Genomic DNA, 18,831 nt, shown 5'->3' on the forward strand with positions numbered 1-18,831 from the left:
CTGTTCCATAGAAAACTGTAAAATTGATAAACTGATAAGAAGAAATGGATAAAGACCCATTTTAATTTTTGAAAGTGGACATTAGCACACAGGTAAATGATGTGTCGTATTGGTTGTTTGACTGCAAAGTGAGAGTAGTTGGGATTAATTCTGCCTTCCATATCCGGCATTTAATTGACTTCAGGTAGCCCCGATGACCATCTTACACAAACGGATTTCATGTCAACCTCATGGTATCGATTTTACGGAACCATTTTATTATCTACTTAAATTCCTTAAACTTCATTTTCCAAGAAAGTGTTATTTGTAAATGTTCTAGCAACAGTAGCCGCCTACAACCTAAGCCCCGCTCCTCCAGCCCATTTACTGTGGATTTCTCCACAGGAGTTGTGCTTGGATTAAATGTAGAAACCACCACACTTTCTTGCTAAATTCCTGGTGCGGTAAAGTGGATGAGTGAAAAACAGCATGTGTCTGGACATTGGGAGATGAGGAAAATTCTTTGAGAGAATTCATCAAAGATAAGAGAAGTCAGATATGATGAACTTGACACAAGCAGAAAAAAAGCCTCAGTTGTCACATGTAGGAAGGAATTCTGAACATAGCATTGAGGGTGTTGCACAATTCTTGCAGTTCTTTGTGGTAAGTCTAGGTTCTGGGGATGAGAATATTAAGAGCTATCTCACTACGTTTTTATGAAACATATTTGGATGCAAGAAGCAATACTTCAGGACACCTCTAACAACCCTGAGAGTTATAACTGATGCCATCTCCTCTTGAAATGGGCTTCTGGGGTCCTTTTTATGGGGTTGGATTTCATGTCCAGAACTCAAGAAAGTGATAGCCACAGAATTGTGTCATTACAACTAGGACCAGGAATGTACTTGAGAGCAGGAGGTCAAGTTCATTTCTAATCTTCCGTGGAAGTTTTCCCATCGTTGTTAGTGAGCTCATGGCTGGAAGTTTGAATTTTACTAAGAGCTATGAACACAGAATAGCTTTAATTAAAGAAAAAGAAAAAGATAGTCAATAACTGTTGGTTTGACGTTTATAAAACAATAATTCTGGTAAAATCATATTCCATGAGAGAAATGGAAAGTTCTATTATGCTATTACCAGAAGCTGAGAATAAAATTAATTTAACTTGAAATAAATCTTCACAAAAGTTATAACAAACATACCGGGCAGCTTCTGAATATCTCTCCAGACATCTAAACACTGTTGCCTGACGAAGATGATTTCGAAAATAGGCTGGGTTTAAAACAATGCTCCTGTAAAAACATAAAAGAAACACAAATGTTATTAGGTTTTTAAAAGACAATTACCAGCAGTGTATAGGAATGAAATAACATGCATCCAATTTTATCTATTATATATTTTAAAAGATACTGAATGAAGCCCTTTTCTTCCTGTAATTGTCAGTGAAAACAAATAAACAAGGATTATTGGAAAGATAATTAAGTTTTCATTATAAAAGCAATTTTATTTATAGCACTGAAGATCTTTTATAGATATGACAATGACAAAGAAGTTGATTCCAAGTTATATTACATATAAGACATGATGTTATTTTATTTGCTTAGGTTAATTAATCAGGCAAAAAAAAATCACAGATTATTTATGGTGTGTCTACCTATAACGAAGGAGAAGGTTGTTAGCTGCTGAAGTTCAGTTAAAAGAAAGGAACTACACTTTGAGTGACATGCTAATTTGCAATCCATAATTAGTTTCTGTGTCTTCTCCCAACTGGACGATGTAGTGGAAAGGAAGGAGTGTTATACTGTTATTTAAGGACTCTGATCTTGACCTTGCCACTTTTGGTAAGGCCCTTATTCACTTTGGGTTTCCATTTTCTCTTGAAACAACAAGGCTTGACTTGTGGATAAAATGATCTGTCTATCCTTACTTGCTGATTCCTCCATCATTTTCATAGTGTTCTGGAGCCTCAATCTAAGCCCAGGTGAGATGATGATCACGCCCCAGCTGCCTTCTTCCCTGGAAGATAAACTGGTAGACATTTTTCTTCCTTGCTTCACTGAGAGCAAGGCTCTGTTCAAGGCATTTGATATAATGAGGTGAACTAGACAGATGTAGTCTATGGCCCATCACTGAAAGAGGAGACAGCCATTAGTGAAAGTTTGAAATGTAGCTTATATTAACAGTGTGTGCTGTGTTATCGATGTGAGATACAAAATGTTACAGAACCAATGCAGTATTATTAAGCAAAACTTGTGAGCTTGTTTTTACAAGTTGATGATAATCGCTTGGAATTAGTTCATTATTGACGTAAGTGGTTCTTAATCTTTTTTGAGAGATTCACAGAGCTTTTTGAGAGTCAGATGAAAGCTACAGACTTCTGTCCAGAATAATGTACAAAAACAATTGCCCAAATTTAGGGAATTCATATGACCTGTAAGCCTTTTCATGAACTCCAGATTTTTAAAAATCATGCAGACAAAAATAGTTCCATTCCCAGAAATAATGCTATGAAAAGAATGAAGTAGAAAAGAAACATCAATCAGACCCATGTAAAATTATAGTTATATGATTATATAAAATTATATGATGATATAGATTGATTAAATAACTTAGCTCATTTTAAGCACAAGTGAACAGAAATCAGAGAGGTTAAGTGACCTTTCCAAAATCTTACACAATTGATCAGTTGAAGAATTTCAAGTTCGTTGTGTTTGCCATCTCTAGCCATAGCACTTTGTATTACACCTTCCTGCCTCTTCTATGCTGATTTCTGAATTAGATGGGCCTGAGTTAGTAATGTTTTCTTGTAGTCTATGACTAACAACTTGTACAAATAAATATATCAATCCTCTAAGAATTGGTATATTTTTAATTAAAATGTTGGAAATTTAAAAAACTATTGTATGAGTTTATTCCATGTCAATAGTGAACTACTAATTCCATGACTAATACTGTATATTAATTCAGAAAAAGAATGTTTACAAAGCATGTTTGTATATTTTTATCCCTGTAAAAATAGTCTTGTAAAAGTAGATCTGAGTGAATAAGAACAGAATTGGTCTAGTGGCCTGGGTTTTTCCAAGCCTAACCAGAATATTTTCTTTCACATAAAAGGTAATTCTTCCCTCTTACTTTGGAATCATTCATTCACTTAAGCATCTACAAATGTGATGGGACAAAATTCATACTGAATGCATGTTTCTAGCCTTCGACATCTCTTGGCCGTGATGTAGTATTCTGGCTTTGCTAAGCTGTTCTCCAAGAATCTCGCTCTGCCAAAGTTCTTTTTCTCAAAATAGATTATACTGGGGAGAAGGATGGGGAGTGGTAGGCAGGAGTAGCAGTGAGGGAAGGGTTTAGTAAAAGAGAGGGAGGAGGAGGAGGAAAAGTCATTAAAGTGGCTTTTGATGTAGATGGAGGAGGAGATTTTTGTGGGTCGTGAGGGTTGGTGAGGTATACACTGTTTCAGTGTGATTTTATAAAAAAGGATAGATTTTTAAAAAATTGCTTGTAAACACAAGGCCTTTGTATGGTGTTGAAGAAATATAAACAGAGGACATGAGTTTAGAAATCACTATTGCTGACTGGGCTAGGTTCTTTTAATTATAACACCACTCTACACTGAACCACATGAGTCACAGCTTTGTAAAAGGGACCCAAGGAAGACCTAGACCCAGTCTACCCTGAGAGGTGGAGGCAATTAAAAAAGTATGTTAGAAATTTGGGGTGAAATGTGTCTGACAATTTATTATTTTTGACTTTGTTATAATTATCACAGCATTCACTGTGTGTTTATAATATGCCTTGTTAGATATTTGGCAAGGAAATGCTAGTGGTGACTGTGAAGCCTAGTTTTTACATTTTTATTAATTTATTTGATGCTTTCTAAAATTTACATATGTACAACTTGTAGAGAAAATGTTCATTTAGCCTTTAAAAAATTCTTTGTCATTTATCATTTGATGCCATTTGGAGAGCTGTGGGAGGCTACCTACAACCAAAATGGATAATCTGACTGGGACTGTAATGAAAACAAAAACAAAACCAAAACCAAAAAACCTACAATTATAATCAGAGAGAGAAGATCCCTGTGCTGATTGGTCTGATTTTATCATAGAGGAAATAACTGATTTAGCTATGCTGCTAGGGCTTTTGGTAACAAACAAGAATCATGTTAGAGAAAATAACTAAATTATAGAAGTCACTGAAATTTTGCCAGAAGAATTGAGATAGTGTTAGTTAAGTTACAGGCTATGATTGCTGCCTCGATTGATTAACACTATTTTAAGATAATGTAAAATAATAAATATTGTAATAGATAAAAGTTTCTTTTCTTTAAAATATATTTTTTTTAATTTTTCAACTACAGTTGACATACAGTTGACAATATTATATTCGTTTCAGGCATGCGGCACAGTGGTTAGGCATTTATATAACTTATGAAGTGATCCTTCTTATAACTCTTAGTACCCACCTGACACTATACGTACTCCTAGTTATTACCATATTGTTGGCTATATTCCCTATGCTGTACTTTACAACTTCATACGTATTTTGTAATAGCCAATTTGCACTTCTTAATCCATTCACCTTTTTCACCCAGACCCCCAATCACCCTCCCACGTGGCAAAAGTTTATTTTCTTTATCAATTTGGTCCCTGTGGTGTACATGTTATGCTTTTTATTATTTCTACTTGTGAATGTCTTAAAATTCATCTTTTATGTTAAAGTTCACATAATTTGATGTCTGTATGCATGCATGGATATGCACTTGTTTTAAGTCCTAAGGTCATAATGTTGTGAAGCCAAAATATGTCTATTTTGGTGGTTATTTGAGGTGTCTCAGTTCAGTTGTTAAATAATATATTCTTCTCTTAGTGATTTGATTTACCACTTTTATTATATACAAAGTTCATATGCATACTTGGATTGATGGCTGGACTTTGTACTCCACGCTTTGAATCTGTCTGTTTCTGCGACAGAAACAAATTGTTTTGATTATTGTCATTTTAAAATACACCTTAATTTCTGGAAGGAAAAGAACTGCCTAATGTCCTCTTTGTGAAAATATTTATCATCTAATATGGCTTATCTATTCTTGCTGATGAACTTTATAATCTTCATTTTTTTAAAGCTGCAAAAAACAGAAACTTAGTGGTTTTCATTGGTGTCAAAATATAGGCATTAGATTCATTTTAGGAAGAAGAGATATTTTTATACTCTTCCTATCCAGGAATGTGACATTCCTCTTCTTAATGCCAGTATTTTTTATGCCTCCTAGTAATATTTTTCCTGTTAATTCTTAAATTTTAAAATTATATGTGAGAATGTAGATTTTACATGTATATGTATATACACCTGGATGCTCATTAGAAATGTAAATATTGGTTCCCCATCAGAAACCTACTGAATCTGCATTTTAACAAGAACTTCTGGTAATTTGTATGTACATTAAAGTTTGAAAAAACTATCTATATGCATAATAAGAACGAGATTTTCTTCATTCTATTTCCTAACTTATTGTTAACAGATGTGTACTTCAAAAATATTTATTTTTCATCCTTATGACTTAATATTGTAAGAATTTCGTTTTATTTATATCATCTGCAAATAATTATGTTGGTATGGCTTTTCAATATTTACATTTTTTTTCTCTTACTGAATAGGCTAAAATTTTTTAAAAAGTAATTTAAATAAAGTAGGCTGTCTAGGAATGTTTCAATATTTCACTGATAATTTTGACTACAAATTGACTTGAGAAAAATTTATTATTTTCCAAGAATTAATATCAGAAATAAATCTTGAAGTTTTCAAATACCCTTTATATCTATCAATATAATCTTATGGACTGTGTCTTTTAGGAATAATTTGAATTGATTACTGATTTAAAAAAAAAATAAAATTAATAAAAAGAATATTGAAGTTAAGGATTAAGAAAGTGAATAATAAAACTACATCCAGGACAAAAGTGAACAAACATAAATTAAAATTTTTTATTATACTGTGATTTTTATAAAATATTATGGAAGAATTGAGTTGCCAGAGACTTTGTATTTTTTTATCTTTTCAACCATAATCTATTCATTCTATTTAGCTACTCATTCTATTGTTCTTTTTGTCTTTCAATTCATTCATTTCTACTTTTATATTTGTTAATCCATTTTTGTTCTCTTTGGATTTTATTTTATTATTTTTCTTCTTTCTGACTTACTATTCAATCCATTTATGTTTCTTTCTAAGTAAACAAAACATTTAAAGCTATGAATTTTTAAAACTCAGCTTTGACGGAATCCTTAAGAATGATAGAGTATGTTTTGTTCTCATAACATTTCCCCTAGTCTCTAATTACAGATTTTCATTCCTCTTTGACTGAAAATTTATTTAGGACAACACTGCTCAAATTCTACAGGATCGTTTTTCTTATTATAGCTTTTATTGTAAATTTTTTATTTCACTACAATCTAAATAGAGAATATATCTTGTGTGTTCCTGCTTTTCGGATGAATCAAGAATAATAATGGAGTGTTGGAAATATTTTAACGGCATGCGAAAAAGTAATATATTTCTCATTTGTAAGGTATTGTTAGTTAGAAACCACTGAAAGTGAACTTAATAAGATTGTCAATCTAAATAAAAACTTCTAGATAGATATGTTTTTTTCACTCAAGTTCCTTGGGAGACTTGAGTTTTCTAGATTTAAATTTTAGTGATAATTATTCCCATTTCGAAATTCAGTTTGTTTTTAAAGGAAATATTGATTTCATGTTCTTTGTTCTCATCTTTATATTTATTCTCTAATTTTTAGAAAATAAACTTATTTTAATACTTGTATTTAATTCAGTTTTATTGAGGTATTCACCTTTTTAAAATGTACAGTTTGGTGTGTTTTGACACATTTATAAGTATCACTACAATAAGAATATACAATATTTTCAACCACATGAAAAAGTTGCGATGGAGGCACAAGAGTTCCTACCTATTCCCTCAGAGAGAGATGTGTTTTGCTTCTAATTCTCCACCAGAAGCCATGGATTTTTGCTTGGACTCTGTGAATAAGAATGTTTCTATCATTCCTTCAGGGGCTTAAGGTTTTAGCTCTACATGAGATTAGAGATCAAGGAACCAATTTCTTATTTGGGCAATAATGCTTAAATTCAGTGTCCTTTACCTTGCTTGGTCATTAACAAAGTAAATTAGCATTGTCATCCTCCTGAATGACAGTCACCTTATTCTCCTATAAAAGTGCTGACATGTTGTTTTAGAAATTGTTGGTAGATGTAGATAATGCCAGGAATGTTACCAAAGATGGTAACATTTATGGGGGATAATGGCATCATTTAGTAGATTATAAGTAGTTGAAAAATTGATCAATACTGTTGGGGTATAGTCTAGATTATTATGAAAGAAGAAATTTAATGGCTCATCCTTAGCCCTTTTTATGGATAATATATCCATTAGTGACTAAGATTAAGAGATTGAAAGGATGCCTATGAAATTTTCAGATGGCATATATTTTACTTAACAAGGAACTAGTATTACTGATGATAGAAGCTAAATTCAAAATGATTTGGACTGGTTAAAAATAAAAACTTTATCTTACAAATTTAAAAAATCAGTTTTACAGATATAATCACAGTTTGAGTGTGACCACATGGAAAAGTCTGAATATTTAAACTAGTCACAAGCTAAATATGACAAGACAATATGATAGAGCTACAAAAACTGTACATAAAATTTTACATTAAATCCATCAAAGGTACTGTGTACAAATAATATATGATATTTTCACTGAATTGTGCCTTAGCCATACAGTTTCTTAAATCCTTCTATAGTTCAGAGTATTTGTGAAAATCATCATAATATTGGAATGCGTCTAGCATGTCCAATGGGTCTGAAGAACAGTGTGTGAAGAGTATGGAATGAAAATGATATGTTTAGAGAGTTAAAAAAGATTAGTGGAGACTAAGTAAATATTTTCAAATACAAAGACCTACATGTGGAAAACACAATAATTATTCTACATAATACCAGATGAGTACAGGCAAAAACCAGTATTATAAAGTTATAAGTAGTTTCATTCATCATAAGGAGAAACTTATCAGCCAATGATGCAACACGTTTTGAAGAGAGTTTCTATTACTGGAATCATTTAAGTGATATTTAGAATGCTTTCTGTCAGGATGTACAGAAGAAATTCTTTACTGAGTGGGAGATTAGACTAAATGACTTTCAACTATATTCATGAAAGTCCCTTATAATACATTGTTGAGCACTGTGAAGGGTCTGAGTTTTTCCCTACTTGCTAGTTGACAATTTAGCATGACATAGTTTCATGGATGCTGGTAGAAGACATGAACCTCCAGGGCCAGAGACAAAGTAGGGTTTCTTACTCACAGCTATAGCAGTAGCCAGTGTATCAGTCTTTTGTTGTACTGCTACAATTCCCAGATGGCAATGCAAAGAAGGCCAGGTGACACGTTCACATGAAGCAGGTTGCATTACAGGAGAGGAATGCTGAGCTTAGGGAATGTAAATCTTTTACAGTGGGCTGTAAGCATGCCTGTCCTTAGCTCTAGAGGCTGACATTGACTCCATCTGTATGGCTATAAGTAGACTTGCCTTATCTTCCAAAGCTGTTTACCCCACAATCTTTGAAAAGATACTCTGGATCAAAGGCCAGCCAGTGCCTTTTTCAAAGGACATGCAAAAATGCAGGAAAGCCATAGAGAATTGTCTCCCTACATAGATAACTCTTGTTCAGATATGCAAATACTTTGTTCTGTCCATGCCATTAAGAAATGAAAACAGGTTCATAACAAGGTACAAAATTTAAAATATCATAGGAAAAGGACAAAATACCTAATATTGCAAAGTGAGTGACTATATCAATATCTATTTATATTTGGTTCTAGAAGAGTTTAAGGCAGCCTATCAAATACTTATGAGGCTAAATTAAAATAAAAATAGCTCACAGGCAACAAAAGAAAAAATAGATAAATTGGACTATATCAAAATTAAAAATTTTTGTGTGTCAAAGGACACTATCAACAGAATGAAAAGGCAATGGGAGAAAATATTTGCAAATCATGTATCTGATAAGAGATTAATATCCATAAGATATAAGGAGCTCCTACAACTCAACAATAAAAAAACAAAACAAAACAAAAAACCTCAATTAAAAAACAGGCTCAGAACTAGAACAGACATTTCGCCAATGACAAATAAGCACATAGAAGATGCTCAATATCACTGATCATTAAGGAAAAGCAAATCAAAACCACAGTGAGGTACCACCTCACAATCATTAGAATAATTACTATCAGAAAATAACCAGTGTTGGCAAAGATGTAGAGAAATTGAAACACTTGTGCATGGTTTACAGGAATGTAAACTGGTGCAGCTGCTATGGAAAACACTATGGCAATTCCTCCAAAAATGAAAAATAGAATTACAATATGATTCATCAATTTCACTTTTGTGTATATGCCCAAGAGAACTGAAAGCAGGGTTTTGAAGATGTACCCCGATGTTCATAGCAACAGTATTCACAATAGCCAAAAGATAGAAGCAAGCAACACAAGTGTCCAGCAACAGTTGAGTGCATAAACACAATGTGACATATACATACAATGGCATATCATCAGTCTTAGAAAAAGAAGAAAATTTTGATACATGCTACGACATGGATGAATCTTCAGGACAGTATGCTAAGTTTAATAAGCCAATCACAAAAAGACAAATACTGAATGATTCCACTTATATGAAGTACCTAGGGTAGATAAATTCATAGAAGGAGAAAGTAGAGTGCTAGTTGCCAGTGGCTGGGATGAGAGGGGAATGGAAAGTTGTTTAATGGTATAAAGTTTTAGTTCTGCATGATGAAAAAAGTTCTGGAGATTGATTGTGTAACAATGTGAATGTACTTAACATTACTGAACTGTACATTTAAAGTATGAGTAAGATGGTAAATTTTATGATATGTTGTCTTATCACAATTAAAAAGAAAACAAAACATAACTGAAGGAGGAAAGCAAGATTAAAAGTAGGAGAGTTGAGATGAAGCCTGGATGAGATTAGTACATAAAACATATGTCATAAGATCCTAAGAGTTTGGTTGAAAAAGCGACTGCACATTTTTTTCTAGGTTTGCTGGTAGTTAATGGAAACAGGGTCACATAATTTTTTTTAAACAAGCCAGTTGCTCAATTCAAATATTTTTTATAGTATAATCAGAAAGATCACCTTATCCAAAGATGCCCTATAATGTAGCAATCTGTGTGTCCTCAGTAACAGATTTACAGAAATATCAGCAAGTGTTCCATATGGTTGCTTCTTAGAGCTTCTTTCAGCATGGGTTGTTGGCATAATACTAAATCTCAATTTGGTAACCTAAATTCCAGGGTAGGTGGAAAGAAAGGGAGTGTAAAGGAAACTTATGCAGAAGTGCCATCACCACACAAAGAGTTCGTGAAATCTTAGCGATTGTGTCTTATTTCATTACATAGTTCACTTCAAAAGATTGATGATTAGAATTAAAAGCTCAAATAAAGTATAACAGTCCTCAACTCATTGAGAAGAACTGAGAAATCCATTGCTTACTTTAAGTAACTTACATTGACAAGTGATACAGAACAATAAAATTACCAAATTTAATTTACATGGGAGAAATGGAACTATTAGAGCATAAAATTAGAATTAAAGGCATTGGTTTCTGAAATAAGAAAATTACAGTAGATCATTGTCAAATAAAGCATATTGCTCTGCCAAAACAGTAGCAAAGTATGTTTTTGCAAAAGCATGAAAGTAAAACCTAGCTCTTTAGGGAAACAAGAAGAAGAAATAATTTTCACATATATCTTGAAATCCCAACATGTGCATGGTGTAGACAACAAAGTTAGAGAAGAAGCCAAGCAGGGGAGTAACTCAAATACCATCCCTGATGTTTTGTCCCAAAATTAGAATTGTCACGTGTGGAAAATATTAAATATGGAATTACTCAAGTGAGCAATAAACACCTTATTTCTTGACAGGATCAAGAGTCAATGGGGTAAATAGTTTAAAAATTGCCATATTGTCACAGTGCTGAAAAATGTATAGTGAGAAGGGAGATGTTATATTGTCTGTCTTCTTGATAGCGTTAGTGTAATGAATACACATTAAAGAATGATTAAGATCTATGTTTAAGTATATTTTACTTCAGATTTTTGAGCATGATATTTCTTTGTTTAGAAAAACAGAATGAAGATTAAAGGTTTCAAATAACATGTGTAATAGCTCAATACCAAGAAATAGGAACCTTGAGAAAGAGGCCTCCTAGATATTTCAGTCTTCCATATTCTTCATCAACATGAATATCATCAATTAACATGCAGGAAATAATCATAAAAAATAACGATGGCACACTACTGGATCTTTAGAACTATGCAGTGATATGCCTTTTTGAGCAATGAGGACCATGTCTTTTTCTCCACTTCCTTTTACTTTTTTACTCGGTTAACTACTCTGTATCCTTTGGAGACCTCTCCATAATAGGAAGTAATGCTTACCAATAATATTTATTTTTATATATGCAGTACCTCGCAAATGCCTAACACATAATGGACACTCAATGAATGTTTATGGAATACAGCAATGTTACTTAATGAGTGAACACACCCTTCCAAAGGAGCCACCAAAGACCCTAATCTTATCTAACATTCTCCAATGAGATCTACATTTATTGTGATCCGAATATAGTAAGGTCCTCTCTCCACTGATTTTTGCACCTATATCCCAATTGAATGTCAGGTTTATACAATCTCATAATCCCAAACTGTATGTAGGTGTGATCAAGAATGGAACTCAGTTTATGTAAGTAAAAGATACAGAGATAGAGATAGATAAGTAGGCCCTTTGAAAAAAAACTCTCAATACAAAATTATTTTCATAATTTGAAAACATGAAAAAAAACCACCCACGTTTGGAGCCTGTAATCATGTTTTGCCTTTTGTTTCTCTATCTGTCAAATGCCTGGATAGAGTAAACATGAAAGGAATTCCTATTTATTTTTCATCAACACTGAAATCCAAAGGCTGTCCAGTAAAAGCTGTTAGTAAATCACTTGGTCAGTTCTCCCAACAAAACAGTCTTTAAGTAATACAGTATATCAACTTATCTTTTGACGTTTTCATTTTTTGTTCTTGACATTTTTTCTAAAAAAATAATGGTGTTGGTCCTATTATCTTTTCTTTAGGATCCATGAACCAAATACCAGCTCTCAACTCTCTTGTAGAAAAACTATCAAGTTACAGAAACCAAAGACATAGATGTAAAGCCCTATTCATCTGTCTATGTAGTATTGAGGGGGTGGAAGGTGGGGTAGTAAGGGGTGATTCAAGAACAGCGTGACAAATATCACGTGTTTCTTCTATTCTCTGTGTTACTTGGGTGGGATGCATTTTGGAATGATTACTTTGTAAAGTACAATTAATAAATTCTCCTCTGCTCTAACCTACCAGAAATTACTTATGATTTATTCAGCAACAATTATTGAATATAAAGCATGTTCCAGACACTGTACACTTTCTAAAGAAAAGAGCCAGAAGGATAAATACAAACTTAAATTAATATTTTGAGTAGCTCTATTGTATGGGAGTAAATGTCTCCCTGCATTCTATTATTTTTTTATGCTGCCTTCAACTGGCAATTATGCAGAAATCTTTAAAAAATGAACTGAATTTAATTATAATGAATTCTACCAGATAGTTTCACTGGACAATGAAATGGTATATTTATTTCTCTGTGAACTAGAGGGATTTTGTATATTATCAAGTACTAAAATTCCTCACATTAACATTATTATGTTTTGGTTTGGAGACTAATAAATGACATCCAGATAACAATGTTTTACCTAATATAAAGCCCCATGTAGCCCCTATAGTAAAGGAGAAGTATTAATGTAACTCTGAGGCTTAATGAAGCAATTGGACTTCTGATAATTGTCTGTGATTTTTCCTTGTTGAATTAACAGAATTAACAGGATCGTACCACAATGGGGGCTGTATTTATGTTGATCCTGGCTAAACCACAATATTATGTAATATAGCTTGCAAGTTTAAAGTCAAAGTTTGAATTGCATATAGACTTTGATTATGGAAAAAGCTCTCAATGTTGGATTCAATGTTGAGTTACAGACCAAATTACCATTACTCAAAGTGACCCCAGTTAGGGAAGTCTACTGATTATTCATACTATAAATGAAATGTTCGTGGTTTCTCTTTGAAATACAGAGGGATTTTCTAATGTGTTTATTAATCCTCTCTTTACTGACAAAGATGACTAAATCTCCCATTTTACATCTTATTCTCTTTGGCTCAAAATATTGAGTCTTGTACCAAATAGTGTCATAGCACACTACTTTGGAAAGAATACATTTTCCAGATATCTTTAAAAGTGCTGCCATTTCTGTGAATAGAATGATAACAGCATATATTGTGTTTCTTTTGTTTAAAAAGCTATGTTAGACACTAGACAACTAGCCACCAAATAGAAATATTAACCCAACTGTGAACAATTATAAAAATACATACATAACCAACAATAAATATTCTGAAACTTGAAACAGTTAAATTGTGAGAGGCATACAAAGGAGATGGAAAAAACAAAATGTTTAGGAAAAAGGCGTGCAATGACAGGAAAATAAAAAAACTTGGAAAGAAATCATGAGGACGTGGATATTGAGCTACACACTGAAATGCTCACAATTAGGGGAGAGTAGTAGAAAATCCAAATTGGAAGAGTAGCCCCCAAATGACTTGGTGATAGAGGATGGTAAACCATATTAAAAACTGCCATGTAAATTTGCTTGACTAAAGTAATAAATTGACTCTATAGTGGAATGCAGGAGCCTATTAAGGATCTGTTCATTAGTTAAAGGATTTTTAATGTCACGGAAGAAATTACTAATGTTTCAGGCATTACTAAGCAAGCGTATGGTGGAAACATTTTTTTTTTTTTTTAAAGAAGATAATCATTGCAACTATTTTGAAGAAAGATGAGAGATATAAAAACTGAGAGGAGACTAAGGATACTATGAACTAGTATAGTGGTTCACAAAGTGTGGCCTGCAGATTCCGAAGCATTCCTAGACTCTGTCAGGGAGATTGCATTATTATTATTATTTTCATAACGATATTAACATATTATTTTCCTTTTTCACTGTGTTAACATTTGCACTAATGTTGCAAAAGCTATGGTGGGTAAAACTGCTGGCTCTTTTGTAGGAATCAGATCAGTAATATTAAACTGTTCTAGTCAGTGAGTATTTTCTTCGTAGATAGTATGAACTTCCCCCCCCCGCCCGATCCCCCAATTATAAATCTCAACCCTTGAGTAAACGTCTTTTTAATATTTGGCATTACGAGATGAGACGTATGCATAAAACCCTTCTCTCTGGCATAACAGAATATGATGGTTGTCTTGAGGAAAGCATTTGTGCCATTGTTTGCATTTGTGAGCTGACTTTAGTGACTGTTTGCATGGAACACTGTGTTTTACTTGGAAGAACAACTAACAGAGTTTGATTATCAGACTTGGAATTTTGCAGACATATCTAGGAAATAAAATAAGTGTGCCAGTCATTTAAAGGAACATAACTGATAGTATTTATTGCTAGTGATAAAAGTTTGAGGTTTCAAGCAAAAATTAGAATTTTAGAAAACATATCTGTCATTTTGAACTTGACAGCCACCCAATGTTTAAAGACTTTTCTGATGAGATTGATGATATTAACATGTGTGATTTTTAGAATTTACTATTGCATAATTGAACTCCACATAATAGGAATCTGCAAGTGATGCGTTATTTTCCCAGTCACCAATGTATGATGTTACTAACTCGTGCATGGGTAAACATCCATTCAAAGTGTAAGGAAGACCAATGGCTTTTAATGTAACAGCTTACAAGTTGGTTTATATGGTTTTAGAATTTACATTGCCATTAATCTTTAAGAAACTACCACTTGTCGAGTCTTGGTGTAGTATCAGAGAAGAATATTCATGATTATCTGGAAAGTCTATAAACATTCTCTTTCCTTTTATAACTATGCATCTGTGTCAGACTCGATTTTCTCCATATAATTCAACCATATTGCAACAGATTGAAGAATCAGATATGAGAACTCAGTTTTCTTTTTTGATGCCGTACATTAAAGGATTTGCAAAAATGTGAAACAATGCTGCTTTATGCATTTTTAAAAAAATAGTTATTTTTCATAAAATATGTATTTTATGTTAACATGTAATATGTTTATTGTTATTTTTAAATGGATGAGTAACTAAATATTTTAAAATTTCTACCTTTTAATTTGGAACATGGTAAATATTTATAGTTATAACCCACACAAAGAAAATTCCCTTTGGGAGCCTCAAGAATGTTTAAAAATAGAATGGGGCCATAAGACAGGTTTGAGGGCCACTGCACAGGTAATAGTCAAAATTTATAAAAAGGCTCTAACTGTAAGGATGAAGATCAAGAGGTACATGGGACATATTTGTTTAATAATTTGCATTATATCACACCATCCTCTTCACCTTTCTTCTCTCATTTTTTGGGCTACGTACACATTATTTTCTTTCCACAAAAACCAAAAACTATTTTCTGTGAACCTCCATGTGTTGAACAGGTTCTACAAGGAAAGCTTACAGGAACTAAAAGTCTTAAAAAGCAAAAAGATTGAGATGATAGTAAAGTTATATATTAGACTTCTTTCATCTGCTGATCTCTTACTGTGAAACATCAGAAAAAAAAAAAAATCAAATACTATGTCCTGTGTGAAAGTCGTATGTGCTAATAAAAGCATAATAATTGCTAATATTGTAAGGACATTTATATCCAATTACAAAATTACTTTGCCTCAGATAACCTAGGAAAGGCATATAATCTGCATTTTTTCCAGTGAGGAAGATTCATAAGAAATGTATGTCACAGGTAAAACCTGTGAGCAAAATTACAGGCAGTGCCATCAAGGAGACATTTCTTTTCAAACTAAAGGTGTTGTAACTTAACATATGGCTGCTCTTCAGACTTCTGTGAAAAATGAAGAAAGGTCACAGGACTGAGAGAATGAACAGGAGAAATTCTTGCCGTAGCAACAGAAGAGGAAATGGGGGAGGGTTTAGATAAACACAGCAACAACGGTATAACCCCTGGATTTGCAAAATGCTAGTTGAGGCTAATACTATGTTGTAAAATAAACTATCCATGAAAATATCTATACCCATGAAATGCACATTCATGAATTATGAAAAGTAAAATAGATCGTAGAGTGGTACCTATATTGGTAAAGTAGTCAGCTCTTTTAAAGTAAAGTGTTAAAGTGAGAGCAAATCGGGCACATCCAACAAGAGAATTCTATCTGGAAAATAAGTAAAGAGAAAATTGAAAATATCAAACACAGGATGACAAGAGCTACAAAATGAACAGGGGCTGGCATCAAGGTCATGTTTTTCACCTGCTCCAAAAAATCTAGTCTGCACCAAGTTTCTCTCTTGCTACTTGTAGGCCGATACGTAGTAGCCTATACAGTGATTTCTCCATGCCAAATATCCCAGAAAAGATCCTTAGGACTGAAAGAGTGGGAAAACATTGAGGAAAGTTGCGTTGAGTACAAGACACAAACATAGTTTTACAGTTTAGCCTGGGTGAGGCAGATAGATTCAGTGGGAATAAGCATTAGTCCTCTAAAACAGTGTTGGTTAAATGCGGAGATGTGGGTAGTCCTCCATTTAAGAAACAATTAATTCCTTAGTTATTTCTTAACATTTTTGGACACCCAGTATTCATTAATTCCTTGTGTTTCCCTAGACTTTTTCAGTTTTAGTACTGGTCTTGACCTATTCCATTTTCTAACTACTTGCCTGGAAATCTTTTTTGCACATAGAGGCAGCAAATTAGAATGCTGAAAACAAGCATCTCCATGGGAACCACCAAAATAGTTTTCACTTTGTTGGTAGCATCAGATAGACTGACTGCTCACCGTGATAACCAGAGCAAATGTGTTCCTGAAAAGAAGTTTGTGGAGTCTAGAATTGTGTGAAATTTCAGGTTGGTCACCTGATGTGTTTGAAAATAAAACACAGTGGTGACTTTTAGGTTAAGAGTTGCACAAATATTTTCCATTTGCAAAACACTTTCTCATCTATAGTATCATTTGACTCCTTTTCAAGTGATAAGGAAGATATTGCCATTATCCTGTGTTCACAGGTGCAGAACTGAGGCAAAGAGAAGTTAAGTGACTTGTGAAAGTCAGGGCTAGTCGGTGATGTTGCAGGGAGTCAAACCCAGGCCTTTGCTTACTGAATCTTATCTCAGTATAAGGAAATTTACAGCGCCTCTTCTTTTCTTTATTTGTAATTACAGAATGAATCCTGGAAAATTTAGAACTTTTTAAAATCAATTGACCTCACAGGAAGTAGAAACAAACATACTCTTCTGTTCTCATTATTTGTCCTTACCCCAGGCCAAACAACTTACATGTTTTAGAACATTTCAAGTATGTGAACACTTGAAATATTCCAGTGAGAATTTACAGAGGAAGGGATTGTGGAAAGGCCAAGTGATTTGTTCAAGCCATCAGAATGGATTTTAGAGCTGGTGCATTAGAAAGTGAGAAACAAATATAACAGAATCATCTTAAAATGACACAGGAATAAACCCACTGAGGAGGAGTGTGCGTGCAGTCTTCTTCTCAGCTTCAAGGACCAAAATGAACATTTCCTGAACATTGTACTTAGCAAGGGAGCTGTGCATTGACAACCCCTGGTCTGTTTTTCAAGATCCACAGGGGAGTCAAAAGCAGGGGAACAAATCAGCAGTAACTGGTGGATTTCCATGCTAAAGAGGTCCTGACAGACATGCATTGTTGCATGAGACTATCACTAGATTCCATTAATATACGGCTTCCTCATTTATAAACCATTTTTAGATCAATGAGTTAATGGGAAGGAAAGATAAAAGCCAAGTGGATACTGGCCCGCAAAATTAAGAGTAGGCTAAATTCTTAGAAGAGAAAGAGTGGAAGCTGAGATGAGACATAAAACATCAAGCAAGATGATAATAAACTAAAATGCAGTCAATTTGAATATAAAAGTAGAAGATGACATGTCTGGGTGAAGAGCCATGGAAGGAATGGCAAAGTATAACGGAGGCAATACAGGAATGCTGTAGGCAGAGCTATTTTAATTAATCTATTGCAAGCTCTGTATAATGAAAAATACAAATATAAGCATTACATTTTGTAAATATATTTAATATAAATAGAGTATGACCGTTTTATCACATCTTTTGAAATTTGAACAGGCAATTCAAGGGATCTGATCCATTTTCAGAAACTACCTATTATTGAAAACTCAGGAGGGGGTCAACCTGTCTTCTTCTGCCTTTGCTAAATTTTCAAATTTTCTTCTCTCATCAGACGTAATTATTATCTTCTCTTGCCCCCTCCTCCTCTCCTTGTTCCTCCTCCTCCTCCTTCTTTTTCTTCTTCTTTCTCCTCCTCTTCTTTTCTTCTTCTCATTCTCCTCCCTTTTCTCTCCTCTTTCCCCTCCCCTCTTCACTTTCCAGTTTCTCCTTCTCTTTTCCTTCTTCTCCTCCTTCTTCAGAAAGGAGACTTCTACTGAAATGGCTGGGCCATCAGGGTCCTGTTTTCTTGTGTTCTTACTAAGATAAGTGAATGATGATTCTTAGACACTTAGATATTTATATTCCTTGGATAATATATGACCATATTTAATTATTTTCTGGAATTAATTTGCTTTAATCTTGTTTTCGTTTTGTTTTTAACACATGTAAGGCTATGTATTTACCTTGCAAGAC

General features: G+C 33.4%; 1 protein-coding gene across 1 annotated transcript in view; it reads right to left on the bottom strand.

The window, feature by feature from the left end:
• SPATA16 (spermatogenesis associated 16) overlaps positions 1-18,831 on the bottom strand; it is a 209,174-nt gene that overhangs the window by 127,312 nt on the left and 63,031 nt on the right. The window contains exon 4 of the mRNA XM_019734941.3: positions 1,182-1,271. Coding sequence (XP_019590500.3) covers positions 1,182-1,271 — 90 coding nt within the window. The remainder of the gene's footprint in view (positions 1-1,181; positions 1,272-18,831) is intronic.

The sequence above is a fragment of the Rhinolophus sinicus genome, chromosome 17, assembly GCF_057876585.1.
Source record: "Rhinolophus sinicus isolate RSI-liver-muscle chromosome 17, RSI-T2T, whole genome shotgun sequence".
NCBI classification, from domain to species: Eukaryota; Metazoa; Chordata; class Mammalia; order Chiroptera; family Rhinolophidae; genus Rhinolophus; species Rhinolophus sinicus.